This window comes from Nerophis lumbriciformis, linkage group LG03 (genome assembly GCF_033978685.3).
Source record: "Nerophis lumbriciformis linkage group LG03, RoL_Nlum_v2.1, whole genome shotgun sequence".
NCBI classification, from domain to species: Eukaryota; Metazoa; Chordata; class Actinopteri; order Syngnathiformes; family Syngnathidae; genus Nerophis; species Nerophis lumbriciformis.
Window position 1 is genome coordinate 13,417,501 of NC_084550.2, and position 21,959 is coordinate 13,439,459.

The window sequence follows — 21,959 nt, forward strand, 5'->3', positions numbered from 1 at the left end:
CGATGGCCTCCAGCATTTTTGGGTCCAGTCCATTTGGCTGGAGCCAACGGGTTGCTGCGTCTCAAAGTTGAAATGCCAGTACGAAGGGCCGGTCCCCTGGCCCCAACATCATGGCCCGGAACTTCCGGCGATGGTCTTCAGGGCTGCTGCCGACCCGATCCAGTATGGCGCAGCGCAAGTTTGCATACTGCATGCGAGCGGACGCCGGGAGACTCACCGCCGCCCGCTGTGCCTCCCCCACCAGGAGCGGCAGCAGCTTCGCGCCCCATTCCTCCTCCGGCCACATGCACGATGTCGCCGTGGCCTCAAAGACATCGAGGAATGTCTGGGGGTCCTCCCCCTCCACCATGCGTTTCATGGCGGACATTCCTCCCGCCGCCTCTGCTCTGTCCATTAATGCCTGCAGCACCTGTGTCTGCTGCCGGCTTGCCGTTGACACCTCGGCCAACACTTGGCCCAGCGCCTCCAGCGGGGATGTTGTCGACATTTCTGTGGTTTGCCTTGTTGGGTGCCACTGTGAAGACGTCTCTGTCTCGGGTTCTTCTGGGACCACAGGAAAGGGCACAACACTTTGGGTCAGCGTTTTACAATTATTTTAATTATATTCTCACACAAGTCTCTGTCGGCTTTTCAGCTCTCCTCCTCCTCACAATGTCTCTCTTTTCGGCATTTCAGCACTCTTCCGTGGCTTTTCATCTGCTTTCCAGGTCCCCTCCCTCATGGTCTCCGACGCTGCTTAATAAAGGAACAGGTGATTTGATAACTCGTTCCAGCTGAGTCATCCACTCACCTGTCTGCTGCTTCATGGCCGGCCTCCGCACACACCCCGCCCGCAGGGAACGCGCGAACCACGCCCCTCTCCACAATATGTATGTGCTGCGGTTGCTTTAAGAACGTTGCGACAGCTGCCGTAAAGGAGGTGCGTTGCTCGCCTGGTTGCTATGTTTCCGGTTGGTCGTAAAAGTGTTCGTCATGTGTTTGTACCCTGCTCAAATCTTTCAGTAAAGTTATTCATTGGATTATACCTTTTGTTTTGAACTTTATTACACCTTGGAGCGCTTTTTCCGGTCCATTGTTTTTCCTGCTTTCGCTATCTGCGCCTAATGACTGAGCTACGTGACGTAATTTCTTGTGATGTCTCACGGGGCATTTCTGGTCGGGACGGGATTCGTTCCGAGGGATTAGAATAAAGAACCAACTCTTTTTCTTAACTATAGTGGTCTCGATAACGGGTACTGGTTCTCAAAAAGGGATTCGAGTCCGAGGACTCGGTTCTTTTCTTATCGAACAACCGGGAAAACCGGTTTTGAGTATCATCCCTAGTCAAAAACTCCGCTGCGTGTCTGTGTGGACATCTTGTGTGCCGCTGTGACATTAATATGAGTGTGTATTATTTCTTTCTTTATTCTTTAGTGGAGAGAGATCCTGTTTACTGTGGACTGTGTGTGACGCCCTGTTGTTTTTTTTTCCATTAAAAAAAGGTATGTCTGTTATGAGTTTTTTTGGCATAGTTTATTGTAGAAAAAATATAAAATGAGTTGATGTGAGTGGGGGAAATGAGGTATATTGCTGCACATATTAAGGATTCTTTTTCTTAATATATATTTTTGTTATTTGCTGAAGTATATATTTTATATACAGTTTTTTATTTAATTAATTTATTTGAGACTATTTTATGCTTTATTTACCTTTTATTATTATTATTATTTTATTTATTAATATTATTATTATTATTATTTCCACATGTAAGCATAAATAATTGAATTGAGTGAGCACTGACGCTCGAAGCTGTGGAGAGAGATCCTGTTTACTGTGGACTGTGTGTGACGCCCTGTTGTTTTTGTTTCCATTCAAAAAAAGGTGAATAAATTCTGCACGACTCAACTCCTGTGTGTGCTTCACTACAAAAGACACAATGCAGAACAGTGACTGTTACAGATATATTCGAGATATACCCGCGGACAACGATCTTCACAATTTAAGATGACACTGGCGACTTTTAATGAGAGAAATGCTCCCAGCAACGCAAAGCAAATGTGAACGTCAGGCTCTTTGCAGCTTGCTTTTCGCCACTATCTAAACAAATTATAGCCACAGTCTAATGCGTATCGCTTTATTGATTAAAAGGCAAAATTTCAAGTCAGGCTGTGGTAAATGATACACAGGAATATACAATTATTTCAATGTTAGGGGCTCTCCTTTGAAAAACACAACAATTGGTGCCCACAAGTTACCGAACAATGTTATACAGCCAAAGAAATCAACATTAAAGCTACATAAAATGTCAGCCTACACATAGTCTTTGCTGGCGTTGCTTGCTGGATTGGAACGTGGGTAGTTTAGAGTTTTCCCTGAATCCTTCTTGGCGCAGTTGCAGCACAGGAAGGCTCCCCCGATGATGAGGAGGAAAGCAGAGCCCCATCCCACAAAAAGGGCACTTCCGAATTCATACCTGGCATCACATGGCGGAGTCACACAGTTAAACTGATATGTTGCTAAACATAGAGACCTCACCTGGAATTAGTTGGAGTGAAGGGGTTGTAAAAATCCTGTGCTATTCTGTTAGCATACCAAGACGTTCCCACCAGTGCCAGGATGCCTGAAAAGTAAGAATCAAGAGGTCAAACAAGAGACAGCTCTTTGGGAAATGTTTTCATGGCACTAAACAACACTCTACTACCAACTTAACAAACACACATATACAGTATGCTGCATAGTAAAGGTAATAAAAAAACATGAATTGCAAAAAGGGATGGGTGCCTTTCATATTTAAATCGACACGGTACTAATTCCGGGTACCACAAGAAATAAATACTGGTACTCAATTTTCAATACTTTTGTGTGTGTTCAAATGTGTTAAGAAATGTTAATTGTTTGAAAAATATATGTTTTTCATTTATCACTGAGCTGTGCTGTCTGGTGGGTTTTTTTCTTACACCTTTGTCTCATTTGCAAATACTGTACTGTACAGTATTATATACTAGACTTTGCATACTGATACAATTCCTTAACTTTAGATGGCCGTTATGTATAGACTACGGTGTGTTGACTTAGTCAGGAAGTAGTCTTTGCTACTGAACTTGATGTGCCAGTCTTTACTTTTGTTGTGCCCAAGAAAGTGTTAATAAGTATTGTACTTATTAGACACCAAATGTTTGATTGCAACGTGCATATTAGTTGTAGTTTTGATTACCACATTTGGAGATGTTGAAATCGCGAACATATGCATCCACGAAAATGACCTGCCACACACACGTCCCTCCACCCAAAACAGAGCAGCGCCCCTAGTGGCTGGCAGATTCAGGCCGGATGCCAGCTCCCACCCCTCCTGTTGCAAGTCTTGTGGTTTCTTTGTCAACATGTGTAAATGTGGTTTGGCGATCGAGTTATTTTTCTTAGTCCCCGTCTGTGTCCCATAACCCCGTAGAAGCCCAATCCGAGATTGACTTTTTTTTTACTCATTCTTGCAACTGCATCTACCTTTTTTACAACCTTATACCGGCAGCCGGAAGTGCCGACTCATCAGCGTTCCTGTTCTGTTACCCTGTACAATGTGTGTCTGCTCTCAAACGGGTTTGTGTTGAAAATTAAATTTCGTTGTACTTGTGCTACGACAATAAAGAGCCTTCTGACATGTATTCTGACCTTCTAATGCTAATCAGTAGCATGTATTTGGCAAACCCTATATATATTAGCATTGAGCTAGCACATTTTAAAAAGTGGAGACTAGCTCATACTTGCCAACCCTCCCGAATTTTCCGGGAGACTCCCGAAATTCAGCGCCTCTCCCGAAAACCTCCCGGGACAAATATTCTCCTGAAAATCTCCCGATTTTCAGCCGGAGCTGGAGGCCACGCCCCCTCCAGCTCCATGCGGACCTGAGTGAGGACAGCCTTTTTTCACGACGGGAGGACAACAGGGTGACAAGAACTAAATAATCCAGACTAGAGATAAATTGTATTATTATGTTTATCTTACCTACAAATAAATATATGTATTAATTAAAAAAAAAAAAAAAACTAAATACATTTTTACTATATTTTGCTAAAAACATCAAAATTAATTGTATTTTTATTTGTATTTTTTCGGACTCCTTATTACATCCAGCCATAGAATTATGCATTAAAATAAACATGTGTGAAATAGTTAATTTTAAATGATCATAGTAATTCATTTAAAATGACCATATTTAATTATTAAAATAATTGCTTGTTTATCAACAAATTTAGCATTTTATTCCTTACATTTTGAAGCTCTCAGAAGCCAAGTTATGTTATATTCCTTAAGATTTATTTATGCAAGTTTGAAATATCAATTATCTAAACACAGTTTTGTTTGCATTTTTTCAGGATGTATAGATATATACCGTATTTTTCGGTGTGACTTATATATGTTTTTTTCCTTTTTTATCATGCATTTTCGGCAGGTGCGACTTATACTCCGGCGCGACTTATACTCCGAAAAATACGGTATATATATATATATATATATATATATATATATATGTTTGGAATGCTTGACTTGGTGAATTCTAGCTCCTCCCCTCTTAACCACGCCCCAAACCACGCCCCCCACCCCCCCACCCCCCACCTCCCGAAATCGAAGGTCTCAAGGTTGGCAAGTATGGCCTAGCTGTACTTTTGAGCATCTTTGGGCAACTTTTTTGGGCGTGATGTCACGTGCTCAAAGGTAAAAAAAAATATGGCATTGTTTGATTTTAGGTGAATCAGTACCTGGGAGTACCGACGGACTTTGGGCTGTACCTAAAAAAAGTACCGAATTTGGGATCCATCCCTAATTGCAAAACTTTTAATTTGACAAAAGTCTTTTATGGCAACTGAACCAATAAACCCCCACCCCCCCACCCCCGTGGCTGTGGCCCTCAACGGTCACATTTGTTTAAAGGGAATCACCAGAAATGATCAACAAGATGCCGGCAGTTAAAGCCACTTTGTCCTTCTGCTCGGGTTGTTCCGCCAGACAAGTGGTGCACTTCATGCCTACTGCGGCCAACAAGATGGATATCAAGGCGATCAAGATGGACGCCAACATCAGTCCACGCGTGCCCACAACGATGCCTGCAGAGACAAACACATCAAACAAACAAACACAAGCCGTCTGTTACTCAGTAACGTTTATTTATGTTCAATTCAAATACTGTATTGACCTGAATGCAATGTGGTAACTGTGTGCCCCCTTTACACTAGCACAAGGGTGTCAACTGCCAGAAAGTGCAAATTTATCTTAACACCATCAATGTGTAAATGTGGAGTGAATGAATTATGGGTTGTCATTTTTCACTGTTAAGTGTTTTGAGTGTCTAGAAACTGCTCATGAGTATGATACATAATCATCATTATTATTATTAATGTTGATTTACATTTTTTGACACTAGTGTGGTGGAAAGTGCATTTTTGAAAATATCTGCGTTTGTTTTTGTTTTGTCCAGCTGGAAAAATGTAATTTATAACAGTCTGAGAGTCGATAAATGTGTTGTGACCTGTGAGCATGGAAGAAACAGAGGGAGAGATGCAATCGGAGATAGCCGCTTTGTGTGCACGCTGAGACTGCTGTGGTTGTTGGCTCTTTTTGATGAAGTGATTGTTGACCTATCACTTCATCATGTGTAACTTCAGTAGGGAGGTCAGTAGACAAGGGCAATTGTAGTTTTACGCAGAATCTGGAAGTGTTTGTCATGATCTGGCATCTCTGCTGCTTTTAGTTGCAGGGTCACGGGGCGGAGCCACCTTCGCCAACTCCTTAGTCCCATTTCCTCCAGACTACTTAAACTGTCCAGTCCATTCACTTGGCGCCAGTAGCTTGATGGTTCACCCTTCCAGTCGTGTTCATCTCCTCAACTTTGGCTACACTCACGCTTCTCGTTTCCTGTGACCCTGCTTCAGCGCTGCTGTGTACTGTTAACTGTTTTACACACCTTTTTTGAGCATTTTCTGGGATTTTTTTTTACACCTTTTGCATGCATCCTTACTTGTTTTTCCTCACTCCTTTTTGAGTCCATCCATCCATCCATCTTCTTCCGCTTATCCGAGGTCGGGTCGCGGGGGCAGCAGCCTAAGCAGGGAAGCCCAGACTTCCCTCTCCCCAGCCACTTCGTCCAGCTCTTCCTGTGGGACCCCGAGGCGTTCCCAGGCCAGCCGGGAGACATAGTCTTCCCAACGTGTCCTGGGTCTTCCCCGCGGCCTCCTACCGGTCGGACGCGCCCTAAACACCTCCCTAGGGAGGCGTTCGGGTGGCATCCTGACCATATGCCCGAACCACCTCATTTGGCTCCTCTCGATGTGGAGGAGCAACGGCTTTACTTTGAGCTCCTCCCGGATGGCAGAGCTTCTCACCCTATCTCTAAGGGAGAGCCCCGCCACCCGGCGGAGGAAACTCATTTCGGCCGCTTGTACCCGTGATCTTGTCCTTTCGGTCATAACCCAAAGCTCATGACCATAGGTGAGGATGGGAACGTAGATCGACCGGTAAATTGAGAGCTTTGCCTTCCGGCTCAGCTCCTTCTTCACCACAACGGATCGATACAGCGTCCGCATTACTGAAGACGCCGCACCGATCCGCCTGTCGATCTCACGATCCACTCTTCCCCCACTCGTGAACAAGACTCCGAGGTACTTGAACTCCTCCACTTGGGGCAAAATCTCCTCCCCAACCCGGAGATGGCACTCCACCCTTTTCCGGGCGAGAACCATGGACTCGGACTTGGAGGTCCTTTTTGAGTGTGTTTTTTAAATATTCTTATTACTTCTTCTCTGCATTGGGGTCCTACTCCGGCAAAGCTGATCATGACAGTGTTGGCAAATGCCTTGTTACACTGATCACTTCTGACTGTTATCATTAGGGCTGTCAAGTGATTATTTTTTTTAATCAGATTAATTACGCTCTAATTCTGTGGTTAATCATGATTAATCACAGTCTATTATTTGCTTGCATTAATAAAATTTGCTGAAGAAAATACCCCAATATTTGGGTACAAATGCAATTTGGTAGTCAGAATGTCATACAGGAACACTTTTTTAATGTTTTGCTGAACTGCAAGTCATTGATTTGCTCAAAACCTGGTGACGGTAAGAATAGTAGAATTAAGTGTACATTTTGAAAGTCTTTGCAGTTTGCAATAATCTTGCAAACAAGGTACAGTTACTAATTGATACTGTAGTAAACACACTCATAAACAACATAGTGCACCATTTATTCTTGTTTACAACAACAACTTTGTTTACCCTTTTCAGATGACAATTCTGATCACTTGTTTCGATACAATGTGACCCCAGCTCCTTGTGATTACTTACAATATCAAACTTTTCACATTCAGTCCGTTGTTGCAAGTTGATGCTTTTGTTTGCGTAGTACAGTTGGTTTTGATGTAGTTGTGCCTCTCCTAGGTATTGCATGACAGATCATCTGTGGTGACATGAATGAGATCTTCTTGCAGGACTTGGTCTTTTAAGATGTTAGATGTCCTGCATGCGGTGGCTGTACGTTTAGCAAAGGCATTGTGTATCTTAGCTGTCTGTGACAACATTGACTCAGTAAACTTTGCCAGCGTAGCGTTCTTCTCTGCTTCTTGGCGATGTGGCTGGCATTCATGCTAGCATGAAGCTAACGGCGCGGGCAAAACAGTATCATCAGCTGACCGGCAGCACCCATCACTGCTTGCTGAGGACGGTGTCTGCTGCTTGCTTTCACCTCAGAGCCTCCAAGACACAAAAAGGTCTCCAGGATAAGTCACTAGATTTGTTGCAGTGTTAACGGAAAAACATTTGGCAAGAAGATTGGCAACTATGTGCATATGCACACATTTAATCAGATTAAAAGCCGAACCGGAATAAAAATGGTTCATATAACGTGTCTGACCCAATCACACACGTTCGGATCAAAATTGTATTCCGATCGAGACGGGTGGTTTATGCCAATAGTCATTCGGATTGGAGCACATGAAAACACATATTCCAAAATTCGGGTTGGAGCTATCCTTAGTGCGCATGTCTCTGATGTCAGCTATACTTCGGTGGTAGAGCGAGGACTAAATTTAATGGTCTCGGAATGAAGTGTTTGCTTTGCTGTTGTCTCCCCCTATTCAACAGCGTTATATAGTGTTGAGTTTGTTGCTTTAAAACGACACTAGCAAAAACAAAAGTATTTTATTTTTACATCGACACGTGACACTTCATGTGTTGATGCAAAAATGAAATAAGGGATCCAGTTGTCACCTTAACTAGCTGTTTTATTCACAACCTTACAGCTACTCTAAGTGCTAACTGCTGGCCTCAGACACATACGCAGAATGTCTTAACATGAAAACGTGCGGCAACTTATACATATCACAAAACAAAATGGCACAGAACAACTACATTTCAAAAAGAGAGGTAAAACAAAAGTAGTGAACAGACGGAACAAATGATAAATAAATACAGTGATAACGGCGGACAAGCAGAAATGCACAAAGCCTTGGTTGTATACAGTGGAAGTCGACTGCTTATTCAGCACCTGCAGGGAGCGAACTCGTCCAAAAGATGGCCTCACAAACAATAACAGACCTTTTCGTTTATGTCATGTTCTGCGCATGTCCAAGTAAAGTATTCCGATTTAAGGTGTGATGCGTTAAAATGCACGTCATAATAATTTTTTTCAGGGTCCATGTACGCAGTAACAATCTTATCCGAAACATCCATCCATCCATCTTCTTCCGCTTATCCGAGGTCGGGTCGTGGTGACAGCAGCTTAAGTAGGGAAGCCTAGACTTTCCTCTCCCCAGCCACTTCGTCCAGCTCTTCCCATGGGATCCCGAGGCGTTCCCAGGCCAGCCCGGAGACATAGTCTTCCCAAGGTGTCCTGGGTCTTCCCCGTGGCCTCCTACCAGTCGGACGTGCCCTAAACATCTCCCTAGGGAGGCATTCGGGTGGCATCCTGATCAGATGCTCGAACCACCTCATTTGGCTCCCCTCGATGTGGATGAGCAGCGACTTTACTTTGAGCTCCTCCCAGATGGCAGAGCTTCTCACCCTATCTTAAGGGAGAGCCTTGCCACCCGGCGGAGGAAACTCATTTCGGCCGCTTGTACCCGTGATCTTGTCCTTTCGGTCATAACCCAAAGCTCATGACCATAGGTGAGGATGGGAACGTAGATCGACCGGTAAATTGAGAGCTTTGCCTTCCGGCTGTCACGACGAGGTTTTCGCAGCTTACTGCGGGGTCGTTCTCCCAGGAATGCAGACGGACTACTCCGGACAAGGTGTGCAGGTAAAAACATGATTTATTCCTCAAGAAATCAAAGGAGTACAAAAACAGAAAGCGAGCCGACAGAACAACGTGCCTGATCGCACTCGAAGCTAAACTAACACTTAGCATAGACTATAGACAAGGAAAACTTACTAACTGTGGCATGAACAAACAAAACTTACGTGGCAGGTGCATGTAACAAACACTTAGCATAAACTCGAAACAAGACATGAACCAACGTGACTGTTGCATACTGCAAACAATGAAGCCAGACTGAGCGTGGCGAGAAAGGTGAATAAATAGCTCTCTGATTAGTGGTCGACTGCAGGTGAGCGTGCCGACCACTAACCAGAGGCAGGTGAACCCAATTAATCCCCATAGAAACCAAAACAAACCCAGAGGTGCACAAAACAGGAACTCAGGGAGTCCAAAACTCACAGAACATAACTAAACAAAACATGATCCGGCCACGGATCATGACACCGGCTCAGCTCCTTCTTCACCATAACATATCGATACAGCGTCCGAAAGATGATCAGATTAAATTAATGTTGTCATGTACACATTGCTACTGTTGGCGCCATCCTCGAGTATATGTTTTGCCTTAAGATGGTATTTTACACTTGATGTGTGCCGATGATAAGAACGTTTGTCGCTGCAATACCAATAAGTTACCTTAGTTTTATCAAAAGTTCTGTTTTGTAGCAAAATTGGCTACCTCTCATCGCGATCACAGACCGTGCAACAAATGCACACGTCTTCCGGGTTAAGACTTAACCCAGATGTGATTAATTTTCATTCATATTTGATAACGCAATAATTTATTTGTAGTAATCACATGCATTAACGCGTTTAAGTTAACAGCCCTAGTTATCATACATCTTAAGTGGAATATGTTGTACTAAAATGGTTTAATAGTTAAAGTGGTGTCATTTTTTTGTCATGTACAGTTAAATGATTGCTACTTTTGTTAGTAATCTGACACCCTCAGTAACAATGGTTAGTGCAATGCATACTATTAATACCATTGTGGCCTCTACTAGCTGTTTTAAAACACGTGTGTTTGCGTGAGCTGTGATGGGCAGAAATAAAGATGGGGGTCCAAACTACGACGTCTTCAATCTGGCCTGTGAGACGTCACAAGTTTAATACGAAGGTTGACTTGCAAAAGTTATTTTTAGCTGTCTCAAAGTTATTTCATTGTTAATATGCCGCCATTTTTGAGGACAACGGTAATAAATGTGTTCAATGACTGAGTTACCGTATTTTCCGCACCATAAGCCGCCCTGGGTTATAAGCCGCGCCTTCAATGAACGGCATATTTCAAAACTTTGTCCACCTATAAGCCGCCCCGTGTTATAAGCCGCATCTAACTGCGCTAAAGGAATGTCAAAAAAACAGTCAGATAGGTCAGTCAAACTTTAATAATATATTAAAAACCAGCGTGATGTGGGCGCGCATGGAGTCGTATATCAACATGGACGGAGCTGCGTGAAAAAAGCCACCCGGCCTCTTCGCGTAAACTTCCCTTAACCACTCGCTCATCTTTTCTTCATCCATCCATCCCTTCGAGTTAGCTTTTATGATGACGCCGGCTGGAAAGGTCTCTTTTGGCAAGGTCTTCCTTTTGAATATCACCATGGGTGGAAGTTTCTGGCCATTAGCATGGCAAGCTAGAACCACAGTGAAGGACGACTTCTCATTCCCTGTGGTGCGAATATTCACCGTACGTGCTCCCGTTGTATCCACAGTGCGGTTCACAGGAATATCAAAAGTCAGTGGAACCTCGTCCATGTTGATAATGTTCTCTGGCCGGATCTTTTTTTCAGCTATCTTGTTTTTACAATATGCACGGAAAGTAGCCAGCTTTTCTTGAAAGTCTTTAGGCAGTTGCTGTGAAATAGTAGTCCGTGTGCGGATGGAGAGATTGCGTCTTTTCATGAACCGGAAACCTGTCGCTTAGTAGGAGCCATTTTGTGGTCTTTACAGATGTAAACACACAAAGGAAATGAAACGTAATATCCGCGCGCTTCTTCTTCTTCTACGGGGGCGGGTGGTTGCTTACAGTAGAAGAAGAAGCGCTTCCTGTTCTATGGGGGCGGGTGCTTACCTTGGCGGTTGCTTGCGTAGAAGAAGAAGCACTTCCTATTCTACGGGGAAAAAAGATGGCGGCTGTTTACCGTAGTTGCGAGACCGAAACTTTATGAAAATGAATCTTAATATTAATCCATATATAAAGCGCACCGGGTTATAAGCCGCACTGTCAGCTTTTGAGTAAATTTGTGGTTTTTAGGTGCGGCTAATAGTGCGGAAAATACGGTATACCCTGTCAACTAATGTGAATAATTTATCTACAGTTTTTCTCTGCAATTGACTGGTGACCAGACAAGGGTATACCCCAATCAAAGTCCGCTGGTATAGACTCCAGCTTACCTGCGACCGTACAGTGAGGAAGGATACACGGTATAAAAAAAATGGTGGATGGATGAAGGTCATGAAAAGGAAGGGTCGTCTTATATTTGGTGTGTCCATAACCAGGCAATACCAACTTGTTTTGCTACTTCCTATAAAGCGTTTAAATAACATTTGAAGTAAACCAATTTGTGTTTGGTGAATTGGTATCTCATGAAGTAAGTCCCTCGAAGGTACCCATTTCCAAAATAAACACTCACTAACTTAGAATTGTTTCAGGGTATGAATCATTTGTGGCATGACTGTACATGCTGAAGATGGCAATACGAAAGGCTCCATATATGGTGTAGGTGACATCACAGGGAGGTGCTTTCTAGTCCCTGTTATTGCCCTGTGTTCCCTCTCCTCCCGCTTCTCAGGCTGTTTGAAGATGTTGGTATTTGGCAGACATGTCCCTGCGTGCAAGGGAATACTGCACTTTCTGACGCCTCGGGGAGGTAACAAAATTAGTTGAAAACATTTACAGATAAGTACTTTTCATATTGGATTTACTTTTGTTTGACATCAATTGATCAGGTCATGTTTGTAATAAGATGATTTCACAAAAGCAACATCAATAACAAGGCATTATAAAACAAAAGATTACCTGGCAGTTGGAGAAGTGAGTCGTACACTTTACATTGAACCTGGCCTGTGCTCTGTGATGCACACGACTTCCACAGGCCTTCATAAAGTGCCTGCGCAGTTATGATGTTGTCCCCTGCATAGGACGAAGCTTTCCACTCCACCATGACTGTGGACGCGATGGAGCCGATGAAGCCCAGGAAAGCCAGCGAGAAGCCGAGAATTTGTATTCCAGCATTTGCCATAGTTAAAATCCAGAAGAAAAATATACAAAAACAGAAGTGATCAAAACTGAATTTTTTAAATCCCCCAAAATGTTTAAAAAGAGCTTATGTTTGGCTGCTCTGATTTCTTCTCTTCCTCGCACAATCTTTTTTTTTTTTAGCTGTGCATCTTTAGGGAGTGACCAGGAGCAAAGGGAGGATCCACTACCTCTGCCCCAGGTTAGAGTCGCGTGTGCGCTCTCTGGTGGATATGGTAAATCCTGCAGAAATGGAAGGTAACAATCTTTGACAGAAAAATCTAAAACATTGGTTCGGATCATTGAAAAAGCAAATTACATATGTTTTTTACTGAAACCGTCTGAGACGTTACATTCAGTGGTGTGCCGTCAGGGCCAGCAAAGCCTTCTCTGCTGGCCTAACATAACCAGAAATCATGATCATAATTAAAGATAAAAGACATTTTAATATACATTCCCTAAATATTCAAAAGTATTCATATTCTCTTCATGTCATATTATGCTGCTTCCAGCGCTGTTGTGTTTAGGTTATAGAGTTTTTATCCAATCAGAACTCAGCTAGCTTATGTTGCCATGCTGTACCAAATCTGCCCGAGGCCTTCAGAATCAACAATGCGGGCGTCCGTGCACTATCAGTGAACGGGCGCAAACATTTGACAGACAGTTGTAATAGCCAATCAGATCACGAGTTGTCAGTAAGGCCTTCTAGCTGGCCTAAGGCAGGTAAATATTGTGATGTTATGAGCTAGGTAACATAAGAACTCCATTACCCAGCATGCCGCAGTAGCCCCGTTTAGGCGGGATGTTATTGAAGAAGCACGCTGTGGAGTAAACTTTGAGAACTCAGCCAACACGAGACAAGACAACACATATATTTGCAAGGCCATTTTCAAGAAAGATATTTAAAGAGAAACTACATTTTGTGAGACGATGTCGGCCAACCCCGGAAGCTCGAATGGGTCCTACAAATTGTGAGTTCGGATATTTTATTCCTTTATTTTTTCACGTTTAATATATTTTTTGCAATTAAAATTTTGACAGTACCACATAAGATATGTTTTAATTGCTGATGCCGGTTTCTTAATTTTTAAATGCGCCTGAAAATAACCCGTTTTGTACACTGTTGGTGGTACAAAACGCTGGTTTTGTACCACCTGTATAGTATTTCTCCAGCAATGGTCATGTAGTGACATAAATTATGGTATTTTGAGAGGTAATCATTGGACACAAGACATCACTGAAGGCCGAGGTGGGAAACGCACGGCCCGCCACTGGTTTCATTTAACAATGTATTTATTATTGTGGTTATGAATGGCAGTTGTACTGAATTACACTGTTATAAATGGTAAATGGTGAGGGTTATACTCATACTTGCCAACCCTCCCGGATTTTCCGGGAGACTCACGAAATTCAGCGCCTCTCCCGAAAACCTCCCGGGACAAATTTTCTCACGAAAATCTCCCGAAATTCAGGTGGAGCTGGAAGCCACGCCCCCTCCAGCTCCATGCGGACCTGAGTGACGTCAGGTGCGCAACACCACGTAAATCGTTGGCCAACCAAAAAGTAACCTTAGTACGCTATAGCCAACATTCACCAGGAGATGGCAACAGACAAACATAGATCACTATTACATTCCTCCCCTTTTAGAAATGTATAGAAGTTACTCTAAATAAATAAACAACCCAACCAAAAAATGCAGCAGCTCAATTAAAAAACTGTACTTAAGCCACATTCTTTTCTTTTTTTTTTTAGTACTGAACTCTTAACCCCCATTTGTAAAAAATAACATGCTTATTATACAAACAGTATTTGTAGACCTTTAACACAGATTTTTATACTGTCTTCAGAGATTCAGTTTTTTTGGTGGTACTCGAAACCTTTCTGGGTACCTGCGAAAGGGTGTTCAGCATGGTTGGAAAAATAGTGACAGAGAATAGAACAAGGATGGACAATTCAACCCTTAACTCAACAATGAGTAGATGAGTGTTATGTGTGTGTATATGTGTAAATAAATGAACACTGAAATTCAAGTATTTCTTTTATTTATATATATATATATATATATATATATATATATATATATATATATATAATAAAATAAATGTATATATAGCTAGAATTCACTGAAAGTCAAGTATTTCTTATATATATATATATATATATATATATATATATATATATATATATATATAAGAAATACTTGACTTTCAGTGAATTCTAGCTGTAAATATACTCCTCCCCTCTTAGCCACGCCCCCGACCACGCCCCCACCCCCCACCCCCCACCTCCCGAAATCGGAGGTCTCAAGATTGGCAAGTATGGTTATACTTGTATAGCACCTTTCTTCTTTCAAGGTACTTAAAAGCGCTTTGACACTATTTCCATATTTGCCTATTAATACACACATTCACACACTGATGGCGAGAGCTGTCATGCAAGATCACGACCACGACCCATCAGGAGAAGTGTGAAGGGTGAAGTCTACCAACCGAGTCTACCAACCACGGTTGGTAGATTAATACATTTAGGGAGTAATATATATATATATATATATATATATATATATATAGGCACCCACTATTTTCGAGGGTTACATTTTGAGACCATCTGCGAATAGCAAAAAAAATAACAACAAAGTAAATGAGACACCCTTAAAAATATATATTTTTAGCTAATAAAGCTTGGACTATAATACTGCATTGAGGTGCTAGGCTAGGGCGCACCGGATTATAAAGTGCACTGCCGATGAGCGGGTCTAGTCAGGGTTTTTTTTCATACAAAAGGTCCACCGGATTAGAGGGCGCATTTAAGGGGTCATACTATTATTATTTTTTTCTAAATTGAAAACAATTCCTTGTAGTCTACATAACATATAATGGTGGTTTTTTTGGTCAAAATTTTGCATAGATTATGTTTTACAGATCATCTTCAAGTCGCTTTCTGACAGTCGCTTCAGGATGCGTCGTTTTATTGGCGGTCTTATTTACGTGGCTCACCTTGGACAGCGTCTTGTCCCCGTCATCTTTGTTGTGGTGGTGTAGCGTGCAAGGACGGGAGTGGAAGAAGTGTCAAAAGATGGAGCTAACTGTTTTAATGACATTCAGACTTTACTTAAATCAATAACGGAGCAGCATATCCTCATCCGTGGCTCACTAGTGCCACAACGCCGGAAATGTGTCCCGTGAAAAAATGTCCGACCGTTCCGTGGATAAATTATGTAAACCCAATAAGACAGTAGTTTTTAGCGCTCCCATAGCGAGATATACGTTAAAACTTTACACTACTTTATATTAGAAATGGCAACAGCAGAGGGTGAAGAAGATAGAGAAGATAGAGAAAAAGAAGAAGCTTATCGACGACGGCATCGGCACGGACTGCAGTGGGGAAAGTGCGTACATTTTCAGGATTTATGCAGATCTCAAATACACATCCGCAGGTACCCAGAAGGTGAAAAAAGTTGGTTTTGCATAATACTGCGAAACAAAACGCCAGATAATAAGTCTGCTAATGGGTGCCATTTTGCAGTCCTTATACACACTCCATAGTTATACTGTTATATTGAATAAAAAAACTAACTTGTGTCTTTGCAAACCTTACAAACGATCATTTTTCTAGTAAAACTAACAAAGAATAATGTCTCCAGGCATTTTTAGACATTTCAAATGGGTTGGTTAGAAGTTATGTTTCAATACATTTTTATTGCTTTTTTTTGCAATATCTCAGGATTTTAAAACTATTACTGTCATATTGAGTAAAAAAACTACTTCCTGTGTTTGCAATATTAAAAACATAATATGTTTCGAAAAAAAAACTCACAAAGATACATTTCTCTAGGCAATATTAGCCATTTTGTATCTGTGCTTTAGGAGTTATGTTTAAATAACTGTCATATTGAGTGTGACAGTATACTGTCATTATGTGTAAAACATAAGTTTTGTATTGCAAACCTTACAAAAACAACTGATTTTAGTAAACTCATATGGATTCAAAAATACAGGCATTTTTAGACATTTTGTAAATTTGGTTTAGGAGTTGTGTTTGAATACATTTTTATTGCTTTTTTCGCATTATCTCAGGATTCTAAGAACATTACTGTCATAATGAGTAAAAAACTACTTTTTGTTTTTGCAAGCCTTAAAAAAGCATATGTTTCGAGTAAAACTCACAAGGATGCATTATTTCAGGCATTATTAGCTTTTTTCAAGTGTAGTTTAGAAGTTATGTTTAAATAACTGTCATAGTGAGTGTGGCAGTATACTGTCATAGTGAGTAAAACACAATTTTTGTATTTGCAAACCTTACAAAAACAACTGATTCTAGTAAAACTCACATAAATACAATATTAAAGACATTTTTTAGACAGATTGCATGTTTGGTTTTGGAGTTATGTTTATATAACTTTCATATTTAGTATGAAAGTTATACTGTTTTATTGAATAAAAAAAACTAACTTGTGTCTTTGTAAACCTTACAAATGATCATTTTTCTAGTAAAACTAACAAATATTTATGTCTCCAGGCATTATTAGCCATTTTGCATGTGTTGTTTAGAAGTTATGTTTGAATACATTTTTATTGCTTTTTTCGCAATATCTCAGGATTTTAAAACTATTAGTCATATTGAGTAAAAAAACTACTTTCTGTGTTTGCAATATTAAAAAAATCATATGTTTCGAGTAAAACTCACAAGGATACATTTCTCCAGGCAATATTAGCCATTTTGCATGTGTGTTTTAGGAGTTATGTTTAAATAACTGTCATATTGAGTGCGACAGTATACTGTCATTATGTGTAAAACCTAATTTTTGTATTGCAAACCTTACAAAAACAACTGATTCTAGTAAACTCATATAGATTTAAAAATACAGGCATTTTTAGACATTTTGTAAATTTGGTTTAGGAGTTGTGTTTGAATACATTTGTATTGCTTTTTTCACATTATCTCAGGATTCTAAGAACATTACTGTCATAATGAGTAAAAAACTACTTTTTGTTTTTGCAAGCCTTAAAAAAGCATATGTTTCGAGTAAAACTCACAAGGATGCATTATTTCAGGCATTTATTAGCTTTTTTCAAGTGTAGTTTAGAAGTTATGTTTAAATAACTGTCATAGTGAGTGTGGTAGTATACTGTCATAGTGAGTAAAACACAATTTTTGTATTTGCAAACCTTACAAAAACAACTGACTCTAGTAAAACTCACATAAATACAATATTAAAGACATTTTTTAGACAGATTGCATGTTTGGTTTTGGAGTTGTGTTTAAAAAACTTTCATATTTAGTATGACAGTTATACTGTTATATTGAATACAAAAACTAACTTTTGTCTTTGCAAACCTTACAAACGATCTTTTTTCTAGTAAAACTAACAAAGAATAATGTCTCCAGGCATTTTTAGACATTTTAAATGTGTTGGTTAGAAGTTATGTTTGAATACATTTTTATTGCTTTTTTCGCAATATCTCAGGATTTTAAAACTATTACTGTCATATTGAGTAAAAAAACAACTTCCTGTGTTTGCAATATTAAAAAAATAATATGTTTCGAAAAAAACTCACAAAGATACATTTCTCTAGGCAATATTAGCCATTTTGCATCTGTGCTTTCGGAGTTATGTTTAAATAACTGTCATATTGAGTGTGACAGTATACTGTCATTATGTGTAAAACCTAATTCAAACACAACTCCTAAACCAAATTTACAAAATGTATCTAAATGAATTTACTAGAATCAGTTGATGTTGTAAGGTTTGCAATACAAAAATTAGGTTTTACACATAATGACAGTATACTGTCACACTCAATATGACAGTTATTTAAACATAAGTCCTAAAACACACATGCAAAATGGCTAATATTGACTGGAGAAATGTAGCCTTATGAGTTTTACTCAAAACATATGATTTTTTTAATATTGCAAACACAGAAAGTAGTTTTTTACTCAATATGACAGTAATAGTCTTAAAATCCTGATGTTGCGAAAAAAGCAATACAAATGTATTCAAACATTACTTCTAAACAACACATGCAAAATGGCTAATAATGCCTGGAGACATAAATCTTTGTTAGTTTTACTAGAAAAATTATCATTTGTAAGGTTTACAAAGACACAAGTTAGTTTTTTTATTCAATTTAACAGTATAACATGCATTGTATACGGTAGCAGTAATGGGCCGACAATCCATCAAGCGGTGCGGCTTCAAAGTCATACTAAAACATTTTGACAGATTTTTGAGTGTCGTGTGTAATATTCTTTATTTTCAATGGAACATTTAAAAGTCATACTAAAACATTTTGACAGATTTTTGAGTTCCGTGTGTAATATTCTTTATTTTCAATGGAACATTTAAAGTTTTGGTGTTGTTTACTTGCGTCATATTGCAGTCTACACGTATCTCTTATGTGTGACTACCATCTACTGGTCCCATGTATCATTACACCATGTACCAAATAAAATTGCTTCGAATTCGGTAAGCACAACCAGAATTATTCTGTATATTAGGCACACCGGGCTATAAGGCGCACTGTCGATTTTTGAGAAAATGAAAGGATTTTAAGTGCGCCTTATTGTCCGAAAAATACGGTAAATAATTACAGACTTTGTGTGAATTGCATATTAAATGTCACAATGACCTGTATAGCGGCAGTATAGGACCCCAAAGCAGAGACACATGCAAAAAGTCTTTTCATTTGATAACAAAAAGCATTTGAAGGTGAAATTTGAAATTTGGAAAGTTTCCTTGTGTTATTTTCTAAATAAGCACAATTATTGGTTCATAGTTATCTAGTTGTATTTCTTATTGCAGACAACAACATATATATGTATTTGTATTACAGCAAACACCCAAACAAATGAAACTGATGTATGTGCCAATGTATCAGAAAGAACAACAAGCAGTGATGTCAAGAGGATATTGGCCATCGACCAAAGGTTTTGTCTTGCCTAATTCAGGCTTGTTTGCCTTTCAGTCAGCTGGCTGCTAAATCCACAGGGTATTCTGCTCCTATGCTCCGCAATAACTGCATCAAAGGTGAGTGGAACCATATTTATTTAAAGGGCAGAAATTGGTTATTTTTTGGGATATGTAAAGACATGATCCATGTTTTTACAGTGGAAAATGGGCAAAGGATTGCACTCAACTATGTTCGTGCTGCTGCTCCTTTGCCACAACAGTGACACGTTGTCCCACATCAGCTGCCCGTACAGATGCCAGTGTTTCACACCAGTCCAAGTCCTGTGCGCTGATGAACACATGACATCTGTGCCCAGAAACATATCCAAAGAAGTCAAGGAAGTCATCATCATGACATCTTCCATGCAGTACCTGTTCCCCAACTCCTTAGAGGACGTTTCCCAACTGGAGAAGCTGATTTTCTTCAACAATGCACTGCGAAGTATTCACTCTCAGGCTTTTCAGAACCTGACAGATCTCAGTGAGCTGGAGATAAGCGGGAACCCTTTGCTGGAGCAGTTGTTTCTGGGGACCTTTTCAACACAAGCAAACCTGACTAAATTGCATCTGAATCACAACAAGTTCCACACCCTACTTCCTGGTATGTTTAACTCTCTTAAAGGTTTAGAGACTCTGCAGATGAAAGGCAACGTCTTATCAGAACTGCCCGCATTTTTGTTTCTCAATCTTCAGAATCTGCGTGAGCTGGACTTGTCTCTAAATAAAATTGAACAGGTGGAGAGTGAGACTTTCCCTGGTTTGGTTCGGCTGGAGATTCTGAAATTGAACAACAACCACATTGGCAATATTTCATCGTACACCTTGCAACATGTTGCTCAGCTGACGGAGCTCCACTTAGAGGGGAACAAGATATCAGAACTTGCTGATGAGACCTTCTCCGTGTTGCCTAAACTGAAGGTGCTGAACCTCAGGGGAAACCGCTTCACATCTTTCAGCGGTGAAGTGCTTGGAAGCGAGAATTCAAGTTTAACGCAACTGGACCTGAGAGGCAACAGGCTGACGGAACTGTCCTTTTTAAAGGCGCTGACATCCCTTACTGACCTTTTCTTGGCATCGAATCAGCTTTCCAGCCTTCCTGAAGATATTTTTAGAAACATCAGCACCTTGGAGATTTTGGACCTCTCTGAAAACCAGCTGACCTGGTTACCAGAACTTATCTTTACTGATCTCAAAAGCATCAAGATGATCTATCTCCATAAAAACCAGCTGAGTAGGTTGGATGCCAAAATGTTCATGGACCAGCATTTCATTAAGCAGCTCTATCTGTCTGACAACCAGCTGCAGAATCTACCTGTTGGCCTCCTGGACCAATTTGCCCTCCCACACATGCTGCGACTACACGGCAACCCTTGGAAATGCGACTGCCACATGTGGTATTTGCATGAATTGGTGCTGAATAATAGCCAGGACATTGAAATGCTGGACAGGATGCTCTGCGAGAGTCCTGACTTCCTGAGGAGACGACCAGTGGCATCCATTGACAAGGACGAGCTGCTTTGTCATTTGTCCCAAAATGAGGTGCCTGACGTCGGCAGCTGCAGCCTTCACAAGTCCGATGACTCGCTGGTCATCAGGTGCAAAGTGGAGACGTGTTCTCCGCTGACTGTCAAAGTGCAGTTTCTGGAGCACAATGGCAGTATTAAGGAGAATATTTGGAAAAACCCCGCTTCTCAATGCAGCAACGCGACAGCGACCGAGGCGCCCATGCCGTAGATTTTTGCTGATTTCATCATTTTTGTTCTTTGACAAGCAAGTTGTACCAAATATCAATCCTGCAAACACATTCAGCAGCTGATAAACAGCATGTGAGGGGTGGTTGAACCCTTTTCTTTCAAAGTTCAAAGTACAGCCTGCATCTTGTTGCTGTCATCACCAAAACCAACATGTTAATCATCAACTGGAGCATTTATATATATATATATACATATATAAAAAAACATCCTCTACCAATGTCTCTGGCTCTCTTATACAAAGTTTAAAAAAAAGTCAGTTGATTTAAAAAACTGGCAGCTCAGTAATTAGACTTTTACTGTAAAAATGACGTTTGTAGTTTTTCCATGTACAGTAATGCACTGTAAAAATAAGTCAATCAATTTTACTCTAAAACACTAGCGCAGGTGTGTCAAACTCATTGTAGCTCAGGGGCCACATTGAGAAATATCTGGTAAAATTATAGCACGATAGTTTCAAAATAAAGACAACTTCGGATTGTTTTCTTTTTTAAAAATAGAACAAGCAGAATCTGAAAATATAGAAATTAAAATGTTTTTTTTTTTTACACTTACATGTTGCGGTTAATAGTATTCCATCTTCATTTGTCGTGATTTTTACTTTCTGAAAAAATGATGTGATTAATGTTCATCAGTCAAATGGAATTGAGTCTGGCAGGGTTTTAAAATGCTCCCATTGGTAGTAATTTTTAGTCTATCAGAAGATGGAACGAATAATAATATTAAAATCAAATTACAA

At 40.4% G+C, this 21,959-nt stretch overlaps 2 protein-coding genes across 2 annotated transcripts; one reads left to right on the plus strand and one right to left on the minus strand.

The window, feature by feature from the left end:
- Window positions 1-2,099: 2,099 nt before the first annotated feature.
- On the minus strand, window positions 2,100-12,659 carry cldn1 (claudin 1). Its single transcript, XM_061934029.1, has 4 exons — window positions 12,299-12,659; window positions 4,914-5,078; window positions 2,515-2,599; window positions 2,100-2,452 (listed from the first exon to the last, which is right to left on the minus strand). The coding sequence occupies exons 1-4, from the start codon at window positions 12,519-12,521 to the stop codon at window positions 2,290-2,292; spliced, it is 636 nt and encodes a 211-aa protein (XP_061790013.1). The 5' UTR covers window positions 12,522-12,659; the 3' UTR covers window positions 2,100-2,289.
- LOC133579489 (uncharacterized) lies at window positions 12,140-21,440 on the plus strand. Its single transcript, XM_061934028.1, has 3 exons — window positions 12,140-12,775; window positions 19,486-19,547; window positions 19,629-21,440. The coding sequence occupies exons 1-3, from the start codon at window positions 12,751-12,753 to the stop codon at window positions 21,201-21,203; spliced, it is 1,662 nt and encodes a 553-aa protein (XP_061790012.1). The 5' UTR covers window positions 12,140-12,750; the 3' UTR covers window positions 21,204-21,440.
- The last annotated feature ends 519 nt before the right edge of the window (window positions 21,441-21,959 follow it).